At 43.0% G+C, this 20,770-nt stretch overlaps 1 protein-coding gene across 1 annotated transcript; it reads right to left on the minus strand.

The window, feature by feature from the left end:
• Window positions 1-724: 724 nt before the first annotated feature.
• On the minus strand, window positions 725-4,857 carry CER1 (cerberus 1, DAN family BMP antagonist). Its single transcript, XM_043565590.1, has 2 exons — window positions 4,055-4,857; window positions 725-2,105 (listed from the first exon to the last, which is right to left on the minus strand). The coding sequence occupies exons 1-2, from the start codon at window positions 4,550-4,552 to the stop codon at window positions 1,791-1,793; spliced, it is 813 nt and encodes a 270-aa protein (XP_043421525.1). The 5' UTR covers window positions 4,553-4,857; the 3' UTR covers window positions 725-1,790.
• Between the last annotated feature and the right edge of the window lie 15,913 nt (window positions 4,858-20,770).

Consider the following 20,770-nt stretch of genomic DNA (forward strand, 5'->3'; position numbering starts at 1 on the left):
GATTTGCAAGCGAGTAAGGAGGAGAAGGACAGTCCAATTGGCAGAGATAGGTTTACATAATCAGGGTTAGGCAATTGCAAACCAGACAGCTGCTCAATAGCTTTTGGCACCAAAAATATATTGACCAGCTGGGATATCATTAATGCTTAACAGTTTCATCCTTATGACCATATCTTGGCCAATTAGGCTGTCTTTGACCACCGAAGGGTGTAATATATTCTGATGTAAATGCCACATGTGTATCCGTAGACCACATATTCTACCACTCTAATGTAGAATATACACTAAATATAAATGCATCCGCGTCTTTGAAACGCCAGGTGAGATGGTGTGACTAAAGAGAACTAGAATTAAAATGTAGATTGGTTTCTTTTCAAAAATGAATATTCTAGGAAACGCTTTTTTTGTGTGTGTACTGAAAGTAATAGGATTCAAATAATTGAAATAATTTGAAGATGAGTTTTTAAAAGAATGATTATAGGAAAAGAAAGACGACTAGGGAATGCCAGGTCCGTACACGGTATGTATACAAATAAATACCGAAGGAGAAATGGAATCACTAAGTGTCAGAAAAAACGCTTGAGCCATTGTCATTAGCCCCTGACGCCATTTCAGAAATGCTCCTATGCGGGTAATCTCCAGATAGCGCCCTTAAAGAATGGGACAGAAAAAAACCATTAAGGATAACATTTAAGATGATCGAATGCCACGAGCTTTCCCAGAATGCTTCACACACTAAAATTTAATACATCAAAATACTCAGAATATTTTCAGAAATTGCAAGTGTGGCATTTACAGAACAAAATTCATAATATGAAGTTTTTATACAGCAGCAAAACCCCCCAAAAAAAACAAAACAAAACAAAACAAAAACAAAAAAACAGTCATCCGGACACAGAACTTTAACTTACTACCTAATCCTAAATGCATGTGGATAAAGGATTTCACCAGTAAACTGTTTCCATTCTTAATCCTTTGCCGTTTATTTAATTTGCCGTCTACTGGAATTCCTTGGTTACTTTCATTAGCATCTCTGGATTGGCCTTTAAGCCTGGTACTGCTTGTATATTTTTATTTCCCCGTAATTTAGGTACTTGCATAGCTACCAATGATTGTTCCATGTCCCTACGTAAACCACTAAAAGCAACATTGCTCTTCTTCAAAGCCAGAGACCTGACATTAAGAACTTTGTATGGGGAGTACCGAAAATAAAGAGGCAGCCAAGCAAGCTACTCCTTAAATCTATGGAACTAAAATATGCATTTGATAGAAGAAGACAAATAAAACATCGTCTGAGATGCAAAATCTGCCTACAAGTATGAAGAATCCTTCCCACAAACACTACGTACGTGTTTCTGGTGGTGCTTTGACAGGCTATTCAAGAAGCCAATCTTTATGGTCAACCTTCTTTCTTTTCCTACTTCGGATGGAGGGCTTTCACCCGAACTGGAAGACACAAGATCATGGACTGACTGTCAGTAGAGGAAAGGCCTCTGGCAAACCTCTTGAATGGACGGTTCAAGTCCGTCATATAGAGATGAAGCCCTCAAGGTGCAGAAAGCTTCTACAAGTCCTTAACACCCTCCTGCCAGCGTGGCAGAGCCAAGACTGGAACCCGAATAGGTACCAATAACTAGATGAATACCAGTTCCTCGAGATTGTTCTATCTCACTACTTTTTAAACCTCCTTTCCCTTAGAATAGTATGCACCCACTAACCAGTTGCAAACTGATAACCAGCACCTTTACTATCGTGGTTTTGCTTTTCAAAGGTCCTAGTGGGATCTCTTTTTAAGTGGAAAATCCTGGGATGAAGGGATCCTGCGCATGGAACTCCGCCTGGGAGCCTGCCTGGAGGAGGGGTTCATGCTCATGCTCAGTCTTCGTCTTGCACTGGCACTCCTCCACCAGCATCACCACCTTGACCACGGGGGAAAGGCCAGTGCAGTTCAGCTGCAAGTGCATCGTGGTGAACTTGGCAGGCGAGCAGTGGGAACAGAACGTGTGGGGGTGCTGCGCAGCTCCAGGAAAATGAACAGACCCACATTTCCCAAAGCAGAGGTTGTTCTGTACGACTACTTTCTCACAGTCTTCATGGGTGATCGTCTAAAAGGCAAACACATCTCCATTAAGTTATCATGAGTCATCTCATTAGCATCCGCGATACAGAAGCCATAGACTGTAAGCCTGAAGATAATTCAGACTAAAATGTCAAAAACTTTCCAATTTTGGATATTTTACAATATCCAAGTGATGGTTAATCTATAAGGGCAGGGGCACCCGGGTGCCTCAGTCAGTTAAGCGTTCTGACTTCAGCTCAGGTCATGATCTTACCATCTGTGAGTTCGAGCCCTGCATCAGGCTCTCTGCTGTCAGCACAGAGCCTCCTTCAGATCCTCTGCCTCCCTTTCTCTGTCCTTCCCCCACTCTCAATCTCTCTCTCTTTCTCTCTCTCTCAAAAATAAACATTAAAAAATCTACAAAAGTATAAAGCCACCGTAACTAAATTTCTTGTGTTGAGTATATTGATACATTAGCCTTTAGGAAATCCCTAAGTTAAAAAGAAAATGCTTTGCATCTTAAATGTCAAACTTTAAGGAATTTTGTCTAATTGGATGTTACCAGTTGAAAAAACTCTAATGGCTAACTTCCTATATAAGCAATGTGCCTTATCTTTCTACTTCTCACAATGCATTACGCCCAATAGACTCTCCATCCGTGTCGGTTCGGTTGTTCATAGAACAGACCAGAACATCATTAATTCTATTCTATTTTGCAGTGCCTGTGGTACATTCAAACCTACGAAGTTGCACGTGGCCACGTGATGGCATCTATGTCTGCAAATCATCCTTTGCCTCCTCTAACCCCATCTAACATCACCTTTGCCTCCTCTAACCCCATTCGCCTGGCTTTGTGTGCCCTGTAAGGTATACGGGTCAAACACCTGAATTTTAACTTAATTAGCCCTAGAATTTAAAATGAGACTTTCAAAGGAAATCTGACTGCACAATTCTTAGGAGCAATTTTGTAATTGCACGTGGCCAACAAAGCCATCGTTATTATCTGATAATGGACTTACTGCTACATATCCGTGCCTTTTCAGGCAGAATACTTAACTGCCTGACACAGTCAATTACCTTATAATACTGCCTGCTTAATTGGGTAGCATTATTGGACCGTAAAATTTTACTCTACCCTGCGTTGCTTTTGGTGCAGTATCGTCACGTTTAAGGGCTTGATGCAGTTTCTCGATTTCATGTAACATTTGGAGTGTGGGGCTTGCCAGGACTGACCGGAAGCAGCGGATAAGGAGAATGCCCCTTTGTCTCAACAGTGCAGAATCAATCATAATAACCACAAATCAGCCAACACAACACGAAGCAGGAGGTGTTGCTTCTGAGGGCAGCAAATGTGACTTCACGCTGATATCGGTTGTTTGAAAGCTTATGAGAAAATCAGTTAAATCATTTTTTGCTGCGGTAACGTTAGAAACCATGTGGCCACTTCTGCCTGACTGCCTATCAAGTAGTTTGGTGTGAAATACGGGGATTAAGACTGAGATAGTATGAATGAGAGGGTTTGGGGAGGAGTCCAGTGTTTCCCACCTTATCTGTGGGCGGAGTTGAGCAGCTCATCTGCATCCCAAAAGAGTGTTAAGGGAACAGCTGGAGACCAGCTCTGGTTACTTCTCTAAGTTCCCACTTTTCCTAACCGAGGGCCCAGTCCTACTTATCTCCCTGGATTGACCCCGCCAGCATAAAAATAAAGAGCCCATAAAACAAAGGTCTGTGCGATCAATATGAATGGTTACTGAGATTAGCAACACCATCGTATCATTCTTACAGAGTTTCCAGAATACCAAGAAACCATGGCAAGTTGGAAGGAAATCTGGGGAGCATGATCATACTTTGCCAATACCTCTGGTGAATGCCCAAGGGCCAAATCTGGGAGTCAGGTGAGGCCCTGGCAGCCTTCCCTCCTCCTTTCCACCTGTCCCAGTTGCCTGCCCCTTTCTTGCAAGCTCCGATCCCCCCCGCCCCCTCCAGAACAGATACCTGGCTGAAGGGCACTGTCCTACACGTCTCCTGATGTACTTCATGGCTTTTGATGGGCAGGATGATCCCCTGAGAAGCTGGGCCCGTTCTGAACATGAAGTGGTGCCAGAATCTCTTGGCTTCTTCCCGAAGAGGAGATTTCTCCATTTGCATCCCGTCTCTGGGCTGGGCGAGGGCCCGGGTCCCAGACAGGAAGGGCCCACCGACCGAGTCCCAGGATGGGGGCGCTTCTCGCTCGGGCTTCTTCCAGAACCTGCCAAACCTGGACAGCATCTTCTCCCTCTGCCTCTGGCCTTCCCCGGCACCTATCAGGTGTGGCACTGCAACGAAAAGATCCGGCTTCTCCTCAGCTTCCTCGTGGTTGCCCACGGGGAGCTCTCTGCGACTCCTTTCTAGGAGGGCGGGGGAAACGGAAGTCTGACTCTGGCGGCCATCCCGGTGCGGCGCAGCCTTCCCTAGAGGCAGGAGCACCAGCAGCCGAAGGAAGAGGAGACCCATGCTGGGAGGGCCCAAGCTTCTCTCAGATTCGCAGATGGTGAGGTCTAAAGGAAAGGTTCACTCTCTGCAGGAACAAACAAGGAGAGCCTATATATAGATACCTGCCTCGTGGGATGGAAAGGCAGGTGGTCAGGAGCCAGGCAGGGTAAACACATTTACTGTTTGCTCGAATTATGTAGTGCTAATGGTGTCCTGCCTTCTCTTTAGTGGTGTGTGTTTTAGAAGGCCCCAGTGAAAGCCTGGGACCCAGGGGGTAATTAGCTGGCACTTGATTTACAGAGCAGTTACTCCTGAAAACAACACATTCTTTCCCCAACCCCCCTCCCCAACCCCGCCGGATTTCCCATCACTGTTATCAGAAGAAGGACCAGAGTCGATGAACATCTGTGGTGCATCTGCTTTGTACAGGGACAGAGAGGACAAGACATGGTTTTATGACAGAAGTATATCAGATAAAAATTAAAGGCATACAGTTAGTAAAAGCCCAAGCCCTTAGGCTTCGCGCGCGTGCGCGCGCACACACACACACACACACACACACAGGCAACCAAAGAAGTATAGCAAAATTATAAGGAAGGAAAAGGAAGAAAGAAAGATGTTAACTTTGTTGAGCAGAGGACTCTCCCTCTGATTTAGATGTGGTTGGGGTTATTGATTTTCATATAATAACCGAGTAGAAGGAACACATGCTCCTTTTCCACACGAGGAAACTCACAGCTCCCAAATTAATCCCCTCACTTGCAGAATCAGACACTCGATGCCAAATGTCACCACGGGTCAGCCGTCAGATACACTTTTCAGTTGTTCACAAACTTCTCAACAGGGTCCACTGGAATAGCCTGACTGCTCACCAGTCTTCAGTGAAGACGGGGAAGTGTCTCCCTCCAGCCACCCTATTGATTGTTTTTCTTTCGCTAAACAAAGAGCCAGACTTGAGAACGTGGATTCTGAGGACCAGGTTTGATAGCTCTGGGCCTGAAGCTGGCTCGTCACTTCTTTACGGAATCCACATCGTCTTCCTTATGCTACAGTAATTGACGAGCAGGTAAAATGCAGATGGAGACAAACACGCATCTTCAGGAATCAAAGGAAAAGTTGCTAGATGCCTATCATTCAAAACTTGTATGAATCACGCAAGGGTGTGGGAAAGAAACAGATCCACAACACTGAAGCCCCAAAATTGAATCCAGTTGACCCTGTGCACCATTTGAACAGTATTTCCATTGGAAATGAATCCCATACTTGCTTAAATTTCTTCCCTTTTAACTTAATTACTATATTCCTTGCTTTTAGTAACACACCTAATCCTGGAACATTGTCCCCATTTCCGTACTGATGAAGCTTTGTTTCCAAGAAGTGACCCGGTAGGATCTTTTTTCCAGACATTTGTCTTCCTTTTAATAGCCATGCCTGATTTCTGTGACGTAAAGCCTGAAGGAAGTTCTTTTATTCACAATAATGAACTATTTTTAAATGGACCATCATTTTTCCGAATTCTCTCAGAAGAGATATCTCTTGCCTATACCAAACCTCCACTGGGCTAGTATGAATTAAGGTACAACTGATCCATACTAAATGAACAGTGGTATTTGCCATTTCTTTTAAAGTATTTTTAAAAGTTGCCTGCCGTTTGAATTTCTTGATTCCCCTCAGCTATCCAATGAAATAGACTTTCCAGAGCTAGCCACTCGGCCCCAATTATAAATATAGTCTGGAAGCCAACTATGTTTCCTGATTTCTTTTAAACTTTACTTTTTGGCGCCTGAAGTTCCAAGGCCATCAATCACAGTGGCTGGCATTTCCCCAAACAGAGGTCAGAGATCACACTCGGAGATCTCAGACTGCCCAGCTCTGCACGTAGGATACAATTCACATAATTACAATTCCATTAAAATTTGTGGAAGATTCGGGGGGCCTGGGTGGCTCAGGTCATGATCTCGCGGTCCCTGGGTTCGAGCCCCGCGGCGGGCTCTGTGCTGACAGCTCAGAGCCTGGAGCCTGTTTCAGATTCTGTGTCTCCCTCTCTCTCTGACCCTCCCCTGTTCATGCTCTGTCTCTCTCCATCTCAAAAATAAATAAACGTTAAAAAAAAATTTGTGGAAGATTTACTTTACGGGCTAAACATCATGTTAGATACGAGCAGAAGACAAAGTGATAAGAACTTGGTTCCTGCCTTCAAGCAGGTAGGAGAGTCTAGTGGTATTGTGCATTCTGTAATCTAATTACATTAGCTGTAGTGATGTCAGTTATCCATTTTTAACCTTCCTGTAGTCCTAACCCCCTCTTCTTCTGGTCCTAATTTTGGTATTCGGTCATTTGAATAGTACTCATGCAGAATTTGCTTTTGCTGTTCTGTCATACCTGTTGAGAAGAGGTACACATATCTTGAAGGATAAGCTTGCAAAATAAAGCCTTCTTCGGTGAGAACATAAGTCTATCTTCAACTCCTATCTCTTACAGCTAAGGGCAGAGATGACATTCGCCTTTGACCTCTGTGTCCTTCCGTCAATTCTAAAACTGCGTATGTGATACATTGTAGCTCACTCTTGAGACCATAAACATTTTGTAGCTTTTAACAAAAATATACCGCCTCTGTGGGGATTCAGTGATACAGGCATCTGGTCACCTTCCAGTCTGGATGGAGCCAAGTGGAGGTAGGTCCGGAGGGGGCCTCCAGACACAGCAGGAAGCAGTAGTGTGGAGAGAGCACCAGAGGTGGTTGGTGTACTTTGTACCAAAGGCCGCAGTGAGAGGCAGGCCTGAGCTTACACGGGCCCCCGCCTGCGAAGTCCACTTCCCGGGACAACCTCAGGCCCGCGTGAGAGCCAGAGAGGCTAATCTCATCATTCATTCGTTCTAATTCGCAGCTCAGCGCTCAACATCATCTGAACTCTGCTTTCAACTTGACCTAGTCTTCCTGGGCACTATGATGCCTTCAGGAAGGTGGAGATCCCAGCGTGCCTGAGAGGACACAGCAGCCACGTTTTTCTGTCCCTCTTACAGACTCTCAGACGGGAGAGCGGTCTAGCGCCCTCTGAGAGGAAACAAAGAGGCTAAGTTCTTTCCTGAAAACCCCAGACCTACAACAAGAGGTGAGAGGCAGTGCTGGGTCACAGATGGGCATTGGAGGTATACCGGGAGGCAGAAAAGGGAATTTGGGTGGATGGATCAGAGAAAGAAATCTGCTTAGGGTGCATGCCACTGTCTCCTAGCTACCTCTCTTTCCAAAATATGGAAAAGCAATAGGGTTGCGGGGGGTTAGGTTATTTTCAAAGAACCCAAAACAAGGCAGAATCTTCCTCTTTTTTTTCCCCAAAGAACAGGGAAAAGGGAAAATTAGGGTAAGTGGCTTCTGCTTAAACCTTATCTTGATTTAGTTCAGTAAATTATTCAAAGCATAGACCTCCCCCCACCCCGCCCTGCACGCCCCTCCCTGCCACTTTCTGTGGAAAGAAGACAGTAGGAAGAACCTCATTCCCCCAAGATGCTCTGCTCATTGGAGTCACTGATGCATTCATTCATACGGCGTATCTTTTGAGCAGCAAGTCTGCACGAGGTCCTGGGGATACAATGGTGAGGGTGTCCTTGCCCAGACCCGCTGGAGTTTGCAATCTGTTGGGGAAAGACTAGCTTATCAAGATAAGTTACAGAAGGAAAACCTTGGCAGGCACCACTCCTGTACTAATCAAGGACTTTCAAGTGGATCCAAATTCCAAAGGCACCGTGGACTGGCACGCGGTGTTTATGTTCATTTTAGTCAACAAATAGGTGCTGAGTGCAAGGATGTGCAATACATGTGCACTTGTTCTCTTTTGTTTCTGATGACGTCACGAATATCTGTAGTAACAACACCCAAATTATACAAAAAATTGTACAACTAAAGAGAAATCTTCCCATGCCTTCCCAGGCTTCCTGTCCTGCCATAGAGGCAATCACTGTGTGCAACTTATCTATATTGCATCTTCTAAAATTGTCACCTGTTGGGGTGCCTGGGTGGCTCAGTCAGTTAAGCTTCTGACTACTGATTTCAGCTCAGGTTATGATCTCACAGTTCGTGAGATCGAGCCCCACTACAGACTCCGTGCTCTCAGTGGAGTGCTTTTATGGTCTCTCTCTCTCTCTCTCTCTCTCTCTTTCTCTCAATAAATAAATATTTTTTAAAAATAAAATAAAATTTCATCTGTTATGGGCTGAATTGAGTCCCCTGCCCCCAAATTTACATACTATAGACTCAATGCCCCTGTACCTCAGAAGATGACCATATTTGAAGATAAGGCTTTTAAAATGAAGCCATTTTAAAATGAAGCCATTAGGGTGTGGGCCCTAATCCAGTAAGACCCGTGTCCTCGTAAGAAAAGGAGATGAAGGCAAAGACACATAGAGATAACGCTCTGCAAGCCAAGGAGAGAACGCCCAGAAGGAAACAGGTTTACCAACATCCGGATTTGGAACTTCCAGCCTCCAGAACTGTGAGAAAATAAGTCTCTGTTGTTTAAGCCACCCAGTCTGTGGAACTTCGTTATGTACCCCTCCCGCCCCCCCCCCTCCCAGCAAACTAATACAACATTCAAAAAGAACGAAACGTGTAGCCAATACAAAAGGGTAAATATCAAATGATGTCACGTGCCACAAAAACTCCCCCTTCCCACTGATCCCGAGTTACTTTTTAGGGTCAGATTATTCGGTTTGCAGTTTCAGTGATCTGTTGCTCTCTGTCCCAAATACTCCTGCCCCCATGAAAGAGCATTTTTTAAATTTATTTTGCAACCGGAGATGCAACTGTCACTGTGCACAAGTCATAGACAATGTGAGTGATCATCCATTTACCAAGATTGTAGACAGAGCACCTGCAAATCTAGAAGGAGGTCAAGGGGGCTGAGGCAACTTCACCGTGTGCCCCCCCATCCCCCACCCACCCATCCCCACTGCCGGCCAGGCCAGGATGCCTTCACTGATGCTAAGCCTCTGTCGCTCTCCTCTTCCCCATCCTTAGAATTTACGTTGATCACTTTTCCTTCTGCAGAGAGCTGCTCTCAGAGAGTAACAGAAGCAGAAGTTACTCTGGACCGGAAGCCAGAAAACCTTTATCTGATTCCTGATTCTGCCTTACAGCTTGTAAGCTCCAGGATCTCAGGTCCTCCAGGTTCCTAAACCTTGCCATGGGCAAAGCCCTTCCTTCCTCATCTGGCTCATTGTCTTTCTTTCCACCGTGGGTAACTTCAGTGTCCGTGTGGACGCATCTGACCAACAACAGGACATTGGCATTACATGATGTCCCATTCAATACCCGGACTGAAATCTGATGACCCCGGTTCGACTGGCTTCCCCATCCCCCTTACATGTCGACTGCTGTTATGATCAGGGATGGTGAATTTCACATTCCACTCTCATGACAACATTCTGTTGTTTCCGGTCTACACAGTTGTTCCCTGTTTTCTTCTTTGTCTTCATGATCGTACCACCACAGTTGTAGTTAAATGATGCCTTCTGTGACCATTTTGTTTAACATTTGTCTCCACTTTAGATTTTAAAGCCCACGAAAGTAGGGCTAGGTCTTTTGTAATCACCATCTCAGGCCTTAGAACAGTTCCTTCCACACGGTAGGTGCTCAAAACTACTGGTGGAAAAATGAATGAATGAGGGGCTCCTGGGTGGCTCAGTTGGTTAAGCGTCAGACTCTTGGTTTCGGCTCAGGTCACGATCTCGCGGTTTTGTGAGTTCGAGCCCCGTGTCTGGCTCTGTGCTGACAGCTCAGAGCCTACCCGGGATTCTCTGTTTCCCTCTCTCTCTCTGCCCCTCTCCTGCTTGTGCTCTCTCTTGCTCTCTCTCAAAAGTAAATAAACTTAAAAGAAAAATGAATGAATGACTATCTCTAAGCTCTCTGGTCTTCACGTCCTTCCCTATCCAGGTTGGATTCACGGCTCATCACTTCAAACTTCTGCAATCTTCCCAACCTCCCAGCCCCTCTGTCCTCTTATACCTATCTAGTAACGTTCCAACTCTGGAAACATCCAGCTGTCACCTTCCCCGGGCCACATCTGGGTTGTGGAATGCTGGCAGAAACCATGACAGAGTGGCAGCAAATGTGGATTCCTTGGACGGTAACTACCTCCCTTCTGAACCCTCAATTATGCCCAGCAATCTCTTTTGTTACTCAACTCTGCCTTCATTTTCCCTATAGATTCCTTAAAAATTTCCCTAATTATCTCAAGCCTCTGATGGCTCTACCTCTTCCATCATTTTCGGCAAATGATCTCAGCCCTTCTTCCGCCACCAGGTAGGGGCGTTCCCTCCCATCTGCCCTCCGTACCATGCCGATTCATTCCTCCTTTCCACCCTGCTCACGGATGTCGTTCTTTCCAACCCACTGTAGTGAAGATTCTCCCCCTCTATCATCAACCTTCCTCGACTCCACCGGCCGCCTCCCACTTGCATTTATACAGTCTTTGCTTATTTTGAATCTTTTAAAAGCGTCCCTTGGTTTCTTAAAAGTTTTCAGGTTCTGCACTTCGGTGCTGTCTCCTGCCTGCACGGGCAAATTTGGGAAAGAAGTGTGCAAACCCAGTCTCCACGTTCTCACGTCCCCTTGCACGTCAAGCTGCTGTAGTCAGACTTCTGATTCAGCACATCCTTAAATCCTCCTTTCCAGGATCACCCAGGCCTCCTCACAGCTGTTGAAATTCTCTGCAACATTTAGCTCTTTCTCATAAATTTGGGCCTAAATAAAATGGAGAAAGGGAGGTCAGGGCGGGCAAAGCAGCTATGAAAATCCTGAAGCTTTAAGCTGTCGGGATAGAACTGCCATCCAGTGGCTACCCAGCTCCCTGGGGGGTGGAACATTGACAAAAAGCCATCTCATCCAGACCACCAGACTTTCTTTGGGATTCTGGAAGCCAGGTCGCTTCTTTACTCGGCCATTTAGCGGTTCTTCAGACCTGGCTTGATTCGGGTGCACGTGTGTCCTAGCCAGGGAGAGAAGGTTCCTCGGAGGCAAGGTCTATGTTTGCTGGAGATGGCATTGAGATGGCGACTTTGGGAACAGGGATTTTGCTAAATGCGTTTTTCTGTTTCCTCTCTGTTCCCGGCCCCTCGTTCTCCACCTAAGAGGTTAATGGATGTTTGTTTTAATGTACCGAATCCAATAAAAAGGTGGACAGAGCCTTCTGACACAGGACCTTGCTGGGCTTTACTTTCTCAGAGGTATCTCTTTGTCCTGGAGAACTTATCCTTCATTCCCTGCACTCGGACTCTATTTTAAAATCAAATTTCCACTGAATCTGGGAAGACTCAGAAGAAAACTTTCTTGATTTCCCAGCCTGGCCACAGCCTCCGAGGAGGCCTTTGAACTTCATCCTACCAGCCATACTTTCCCGGCAAGTTTCTCCTGGAGGATAATGACACTCCCAGAAAAGGTAGCTCAGGCCAGAGGACTCTGTGTTAGGTGACTTACGCAGCTTGTAAATTGTTTTCCTCCAGTTGGAAGATGGGGGTGGTATGTCACCAACAGAAATGAGTGTAGGGGGCATCTGTTGAAAACCGTTTCCCTCCTGGCTACCTTGCCAGTTTCTGCTTATACAATGCAGGCAGCTTGGGGGAACCATATTGTCCCTATAAGCTCATAACACATGGACAAATGATTAAAAACACATGGAAAACAGTTCCACAGCTAAGCTAAAATTCAGATGGGAATGGAAAATCAACTTGCAAAGCTTTCAACTGACTCGGGGCCAAATGTGGGACAGAATGCTAGGAGAAGTTGCCAAAAGAGAGGGAAGTTGGGGGGGAAAAAAAGCAACTCGTGGATAGGAAACCTAAAACAATGACACCTTGTATTGACAACCCTTTCCTAAGACTCTCCAAGAGTAGGCACCAAAATCAACTCTGGAAATATTAAGACCTTCATTTTGTGAAAGATTTTAGACAGATTTATATTTTCTACCCTCCATAAATAAAGGTTGGCTTGACTATCTTGGCAATACCTATGCGGAAACATAATGTTAAGTATCTGTAACATAAATATTAGAATATTACACATTTTTCCCTTCGAGGTGTGGGAATTAAGCAACAAGGTGACATGAGACAAACTGTGAAAAATCATGACAATAAAATGCAAAGGCAAAGCAGAACTCTCCAGTAAGACTTGCTTTCTGTGGCGTACCTGACCCTGGGCGCAACTTGGCCATAGAGCTGGGCGGGCCTTAGTCACAACTGCGGAAGTTCAATCCTCCGTTCAAATCTGAAACTCTAGGAAGCTTGTTATTTGAGGCTGGCCACTAAAATGACCCAAGGATTCTGGTGGGTAGGGAATCTGTAGGCAAGGAGATTTCCTGGGAGGGGAGCCAGTTTCTGCTGGTTTTTTTCTGTCCGTTAACTTCCGGTCCGAATCCTTCCTGACTCCCATATGACCTGAACCACCTTTCTCTCCGTTCAGCACCATTTAATTTTTCATGCATTCTTTGGGGGGCACGATGGATCCTCCATACGTACAACAAGTGTGTTCCTTAAATGCTGAATGCAAAAGGAAATTTTGAAAGCGTGGCTCCAATGGAGGAGCCATTCTTAGAAAATAACTATCCCTCAAGTCCTTAGCAACAAACAATTCTTCCTGTCATGCGAAAAACCATCTGCTAACGTGTCGCTCTTTATAATGAGATTTGTGTATCATAGATCATGTCTGAAAGCAAAGCATATTGGGGTTTTAAAAAGGGCTTCCCTGGTCATCTGGATTTCTCCAAAACTGGAAACATTTCCATGTTCAACACAAATGTCCTAACATGTGGGAGAGTTCTCACTTGTCATACGGAACTTTAAAACCCCAAGTTTCCCACCCCCAGATCCTCCTTCCCTGTTTACTGGTAAGCACAAGCACTGCTTAAAATAGTCACTCTCTCCCAGGTACTTTGAATCTCTCTCTCTTTCTCTCTCTCTCACAACAATTCTTCCAGGAAGTTATTGTTGTCCCATTTTATCTTTTTTTTTTTTTTTAATTTTTATGTTTGTTTATTTTTGAGAGAGTGTGAGCAGGGGAGCAGAGAGGGAGAGGGAGACAGAGAATCCGAAGCAGGCTCCAAGCTCTGAGCTGTCAGCACAGAGCCCGGCACGGGGCTCGAACCCGCAGACTGACAGATCAGGACCTGAGCCGAAGTCGGACGCTTAACTGACTGAGCCACCCAGGTGCCCCCCCCCCCATTTTTTCCTAAGTTATTTATTTGTGAGAGAGACATAGACAGCACAAGCTGGGGAGGGGCAGAGAGAGGGAGAGACAGAGAATCCCAAGCAGGCTCCGCACCATCAGCACAGAGCCCGATGCAGAGATCGAACTCACAAAACTGTAAGATCATGACCTCAGCCAAAACTGAGCCACCCAGGTGCCCCTGTCCCCATTTTATAGATGAGAAATCTAAGTTTAAAGAATTTCAGGTACATAGCAAGTAAATGATAGAACTATGATATAAACCCACCTCATGTTTTTCCTTCATGTCAGCTCGCTTTTTTCAATGCAGCCATTAAAATGGTGCCCACATTATTTTATATTCTGCTACTTTAAAGTAACATTACGTGATAGAATTATCACTTTAATGGAGACAATATACTCTTCCATTAAGCATTCTTCTGTCATTGGATATTTAAGTCATACAATTTTACTCTAATATTTTATTGCCCTGAAAGAAAGATATCGTTATGTTTATAGCTCTCTTTCCTTTTGAGAAATTTCCACGTGGTAGAAATTACTGTTTCTTTCTTGAGACAGCTTTATTGAAATATAATTGACATACAATAAACATGTAAAGTGTACAATTTGATAGATTTAGACATATATATGTATATCTGTGAAATTATTACTATAATTGAGATGGTGAATATGGGTGCACCTGGGTGGCTCAGTCGGTTGAGTACCTGATTCTTGATTTCAGTTGAGGTCATGATCCCAGGGTTGTGGGATTGAGCCCTGGGTCATCAGGCTCCATGCTGAGTGTGGGAGCCTGCTGGAGATTCTCTCTCTCTCTCTCTCTCTCTCACTCACTCTCTGTCTCCTGCCCCTGTCACCTGCTTATCTTCTCTCTTAAAAAAAAAAAAAAGATAGTAAATATGTCCATCACCCCTAAAAGTTTTCTTGTGTCCCCTTTCAGTCCTTTACCCCGCCTTTTCCTATCCTCCTCTCCCATTCCCAGGTAACATCCGATTTGCTTCCTGTACTATAAAGTCTGCACTTTCTAGAAATTTCTATAAATGAAGTACATATACACTATGTGTTCTTTCTTGTCAATCTCTTTCGCTCAGCATAATTATTTTGAGAATCATCTATGTTGTTGTAGCAATATCTCATTTGTTTTTATTTCGAGAGAGATTTCATGGCAAGGATATACTATAATTTGTTTACACACTCACACAATAATGGACATTATTTGACTGCTACAAATAAAGACGCTATGAACATTCATAGATAATTCTGTGAATGGTAATACTCACTCCATTCTCTTGGGTAAATACCTAAGAGTGAAATGGCTGGATCACATGGTAGGCATGTGTTCAACTTTTTAAGAAATTGCCAACTTGTTTTCCAGTGTGGTTGGACTATTTTATATTTCACCAGCGTGCATAACAGTTGTGATTTCTTCACATCCTCCCCAACACTTGGTATGGTCAGTCTTCATAATTTGAGTCATTCTAACAGGTGTGTATCTCACTGTGGCTTTAATTTACAATTTCTTTTTTTTTTTTAAGCCTTATTTTTATTTATTTTGAGAGAGAACACACAAGCACGGTTGGGACAGAGAGAGAGAGAATCGCAAGCAGGCTCTACACCGTCAGTGCAGAGCCCAACATGGGGCCGGAGTCCACAAACTGTGAGTTCATGACCTGAGCCAAAGTCAAGACGCTTAACCAACCGTGCCACCTAGGTGTCCTAATTTACAATTCCTAACGACTAATGACTGATATGGTGACATATTTGCATTTACTTATTTGCCATCTATATAGATCTTCTTGTAATGTATCCGTTCAAATCTTCTGCCCATTTAAAAATTTGTTTATTAGTGGGGGTACCTGAGCGGCTCACTTTAAGCATCCAACTCTTGATTTCAGCTCAGGTCATGATCTCACGGCTTGTGGGTTCAAGGTCCACATCAGGCTCTGTGCTGACAAGGAGAGAGACTACCCCTCCCCTGCTCAAGTTCTAACTCTCTCAAAATTAGTAAAGAAACTTTAAAAATCATTATAAATAAATAAATTAATAAATTAATTAATAAAATAAAATTCTTATAGATTTTTGAGGGTTTCTTTTATATAGTCTGAATATAAGTTCTTTATCAGAGATATGCATAGTAAATATTTTCTCCCAGACTGTGGCCTGTCTTTTCTTAACCGTGGCTTGATCAAGATGTATTATCCTTTCGTATATATCGTTGGCTTTGAAGTGGTAAATTTTTGTTTAAAGGTTTTCTATCTATATTCATGGGGGATATTGGTCTGTAGTTTCCTTATAATATTTTTAATGGTTTGGTACCCGAGCAATCCTGGCCTCAGAACGAACGAGTCAGAAAATATTCTTTTGCGATTTTCTGGATGAGTTTTGTAGACTTGGTGCCATTTCTTCTGTAAATATTTGTAAAATTCAATAGTGAACCTATCTGGGCCTTCCTTAGTAATCTGTGTCCTCTCTCATTTTTTTCTCATTGGTCCAGGTAGAGAGATTTGTCAATTTTATCAATATTCTGAAAACAACAAGCTTTTGGTTTCATTTATTTCCTCTATTTCTTTTTTCCATTTCATTGATTTCCACTCTGATATTTTCTATTTCCTTATTTCTGCTCTCTTATTTTTCTACTTTCTTAAGGTGGAAGCTAAAGTTAAGACCTTTCTTCTTTCTAATACACCTAGTGTGATAAAATTTCCTCCTAAGTAATGCCTTGAGTAATGCATCCCACAATCTTTGATGTGCTGTGTTTTCATTTTTATTCAGTTCACCATACTTTTTAATCTTCTCTTTGATTTCTTCTTTAACCCATGAGTTGAAGAAGTTTCTAATTTAGTTTCCAAACACATAGGGGTTTTCCAGGGATATCTTTGTTATTGATTTTTAATTTAACTCCATTATGATCAGAGAACATATTTTGTATAACTTAAATCCTTTTAAATTTATTGAGACTCATTTTATGTCCCAGAATATGGTTCATCCCAGCAATGTTTCCTGTGCACTTGAAAAAAATATCTATTCTGCTGCCGTTGGGTGGAATGTTCTAGCAACGTCAGTTAGATTAATTTGGTTAACAGTATCCACATTTCTCAATCTTTACTGATTTCCTGCCTGCTTGTTCTATTAATTATTGAGAAGGGTATTAACATTTTTAATATAATTATAGATTTTTTATTTCTATCAGTTTTTTTTTGTGTATTTTTAAACATGGTTATTAGATGCATAAATATTTAGAATTATTATGTCCTCTTGATGTATTAACCCCTTTAAATGATAAAATAAGCTCCTTTAACCTTGGTGATATTCTGCTCTAAAATCTACTCTGATATTAATATATCTGCTTCAGCTTGCTTTTGACTAGTTTTGGGATAGTATATATTTTTTTCATTTCTCTTCTGTAGAGTAAGTTGGGATTGATTGCCTTTGGGAAGCAAAAATACAGATGGGGATAGAAGCAAAAGGTAGAGTAAGTTGGGATTGATTGCCTTTGGGAAGCAAAAATACAGATGGGGATAGAAGCAAAAGGTGAACTCATACTTCGTTGCTTGGAAAAAGTATTGCGGGTTACCATAAGGCCCTTAATGGAAGTGTTGGTTGATTTTTGTTCCTTTCTGTCTTAAGATAAACTAGGCTTTATTGCCTAGGAGACTATAAGACCTATAAAAACTGTTCAAAATGAGCAGTTATGTGTGTAAGTTACGAGGAGGGTGTATTCATTTCCTGCATGATCCTGTTCTAAAGACTTGTAGAATTATTTTTAGAAAATCAGGGCATTCTGGACATTACACATATCCAGACACACTCCGCCATCAGTAACAGCCCTCCGTGATTAATGGAGAGAAAGGAGGAAGATCAATAAAGCCGTACTGTAAGTTACAAAGTATGTCCAATCAACATTCTCTTCCCCTTAACCAACTATATAAATAAACAAAAAACTGGGTGAGACATGAGGCAAAGACTGGAAAAAGTATCTTGGATGAATCAGATAAACACACAGCAAATATATCAACCCCTTTATAGCTTTCTAAAATAAATTTTTACATGGTGACTTTAATAGCACTGTTCTTGAGAGATATACTTCCTATAACATAACACTCAACATTTTAAAGTACACGCTTGAGTGGTTTTTAGCATATTCACTATGTTCTGCAACCACCACCACTAATTCCAGATCATTCCATACCCTCAAAAAGAGCCTCTGTACCCATCAGCAGTTAGTTTCAGTTTCCCCCTCCCTCACCCCGAGCAACCACGAAGCTCCTTTTCTGTCTTTATAAATATGCCTACTTTGGACATTTCATATGAATGGATCACGCAGTACACAGACATTTCCTGTCCATCTTCTTTTACTTAACGTTATGTTGTCAAGCATATGTCAAAAATACTCATCATTCAAAGGTATTGTACTTGAATTTAAGCAAACCATTTGTTCAGAGTGGCAATAATTAGAATAGGTTGCATACTTGGAAGAGATTCAGCCTACAATTTGCAAATCTCTAGTTCTAGTGCTAATCTCTCCCCACTTCAACTTTTTTTTTAAATAATGCTTTTATTTATTTTTGAGAGAGCGCGAGAGGGGGACAGAGGATCCAAAGTGAGCCTGACGCGGGGCTCGAACACACAAACCACGAGATCAAGACCTGAGCCAAAGTCAGATGCTCAACGGAGGAAGCCATCCAGGCGCCCCTCTCACTTTAACTTCTGAAGGCTTCAGTGTTCTCTGCTCTACAATAAAGATACTAGGTGAGATGATATGATTGTTCTCTCTTTATCCTGTTCCTCTGAGTAACTTAAAGACACAGAGACACATACTGCTTGTCTTGTTGCAAAGATCAATCGGCTAGATTTGAAAACTTTAGTTCCTAACTTGATCGGGAGACAGGAAATTTGGGACAGCTACTCTCCGTAACACTTTGACTTGATTATAAGCTCAGGAAGTAATACCAATTTCTTAATCAGGAGAGAAATATTACAAAAGACAGCCTGAACTCTCCATTGAAGGGGGTGTGTTTCCCTTCAATTCTGAAAAGGGATAATGTAATCAATGGTTTTCACTGTGACGTCCTCCCTAATAAAAAATTTCACACTTAAAAAAAAAAGAAATTTGCATGTATACACTATACTTTTATATTTTTATTTTCCTATCTCATTCACAATAATATCTCTAGTAGGATTGGCACGTAATATTCCATATTTGTTGAATAAATGGTAGATGGATGAGTGGATGGGTGGCTGAGTAGATGGATGAAAGCCATGTAACTAAAGGTTGCTTTAAACAGTAAGGATAAAAAAGACATGTTGAGTTTTCTTTCCCATCCCTTCTTACCATGGATAGAGTAAATACAAAACGTTAGGGGCGCCTGGGTGGCTCAGTCAGTTAAGCGTCTGAGTGAATTTCGGTTCAGGTCATGATCTCAGTTTTGTGAGTTGAGCCCAGCCTCGGGCTCTGTGCTGACCATGCAGAACCTGCTTAGGATTTTCTCTCTCCCCCCTTTGTCTGCCACTCCCCTACTCACACTTCCTCTGTCTTTCCCAAAATAAATAAACTTAAAGAAATAATAAATATAAAATGTTAAAAATTAAAGCAACAGTGGTTCGGAAGTAGAAATAAGATCATTTTATTAATTTTGATACAACACTAGAAACAGTACATTGAACGTGAGGCTTGGTTGCAAAAATTAATCAGCACCAGTTCTTGGTTTGAATTATACAGAACCATAGTGTTCATGAAAAAACATGTGCGTGTTCTTTTTGGCTGTATTAAAAATATACAAAAATGGAAATGTAAATAAGGGTCACCTGGTTCATTTTTACCATTCCTTGGAAGGAGATGAAATAATTATCATCTGTTTTTAAGTTTATGTTTAGCAAAATATATGCCATACATATATATGTATATATATGTATGCTTTGGTTAAAAAGCAAAGATCACAGGATACTGAAAAGCTACACCCTGTTTAGCTGGGTTGATGCTCTTGGATAGAGGGGACTTTTCCTAAGGTACTCGAGTCTGGGGAGAAGAGCCGGGTGGCACGTAAGTCTTTCTTTCTGATGCTCTCCTTCTTAGCTACCACCTGTCCCATCTCTTCTGCTCAACCCTTCTCTCCTCTCTCCTATAATCTCCCCTTCCTGTTCTACCATTACCCCATTTCCTTCCTTCCTGCTCCCACCAGAACCTGACAGGTGACAATGACCGATCTTGGCGGAGAGAACATGACGATAATTTACTTTTTTTTAAGCTTTTATTTTTTGGGGTACCTGGGTGGCTCAGTCGATTCAGCATCCACTTTAGCTCAGGTCATGATCTCGCAGTTTGTGGGTTTGAGCCCCGTGTTGGGCTCTGGGCTGACAGCTCAGAACCTGGAGCCTGCTTCAGATTCTGTGTCTCCCTCTCTCTCTGCCTCTCCCTCACTCGTGCTCTCTCTCTCTCTCTCTCTCTGTCTCTCTCTCTCTCAAAATTAAACATTAAAAAAAATTTTTTTTAAGATTTTAAGTAGTCTCTACATCCGACCTGGGGCTCAAACTCACAACACCAAGATGAAGTGCTGCACATTCCATCGACTGAGCCAGTTAGGTGCCCCCCGCTCCTTTTTTTGCTTGTGTGTGTGTGTGTGTGTGTGTGTGTGTCTGTTTATTTTTCAGATGACAACCATTTACTTCTTTTTCCCCCCTGAGTCAAAGGGGAATGGAGAAAGGAATATGAGAAAGGAATAAGTTCATGATAAATATTGCCCAGCTCCCCAACTTGTCCGAATGCTTGTTTGTTATCTTCTTTCAATTACTTGGCTATTACAACCTGATTGCTGCCTTCACAAGCAGGAATACTTAAAAATATTATTCTCGGGGCGCCTGGGTGGTCAGTCGGTTAAGCGTCCGACTTCAGCCAGGTCACGATCTCGCGGTCCGCGAGTTCGAGCCCCGCGTCGGGCTCTGGGCTGATGGCTCAGAGCCTGGAGCCTGTTTCTGATTCTGTGTCTCCCTCTCTCTCTGCCCCTCCCCCGCTCATGCTCTGTCTCTCTCTG

This window comes from Prionailurus bengalensis, chromosome D4 (genome assembly GCF_016509475.1).
Source record: "Prionailurus bengalensis isolate Pbe53 chromosome D4, Fcat_Pben_1.1_paternal_pri, whole genome shotgun sequence".
In the NCBI taxonomy this organism is placed as follows: domain Eukaryota; kingdom Metazoa; phylum Chordata; class Mammalia; order Carnivora; family Felidae; genus Prionailurus; species Prionailurus bengalensis.

Coding starts and splice junctions, on each gene's coding strand:
- CER1 (XM_043565590.1), bottom strand. CDS start 4,552: ATGGGTCTCCTCTTCCTTCGGCTGCTGGTGCTCCTGCCTCTAGGGAAG. Junction 2,106..4,054: donor GGACAGTGCCCTTCAGCCAG/GTATCTGTTCTG, acceptor TTTGCCTTTTAG/ACGATCACCCATGAAGACTG.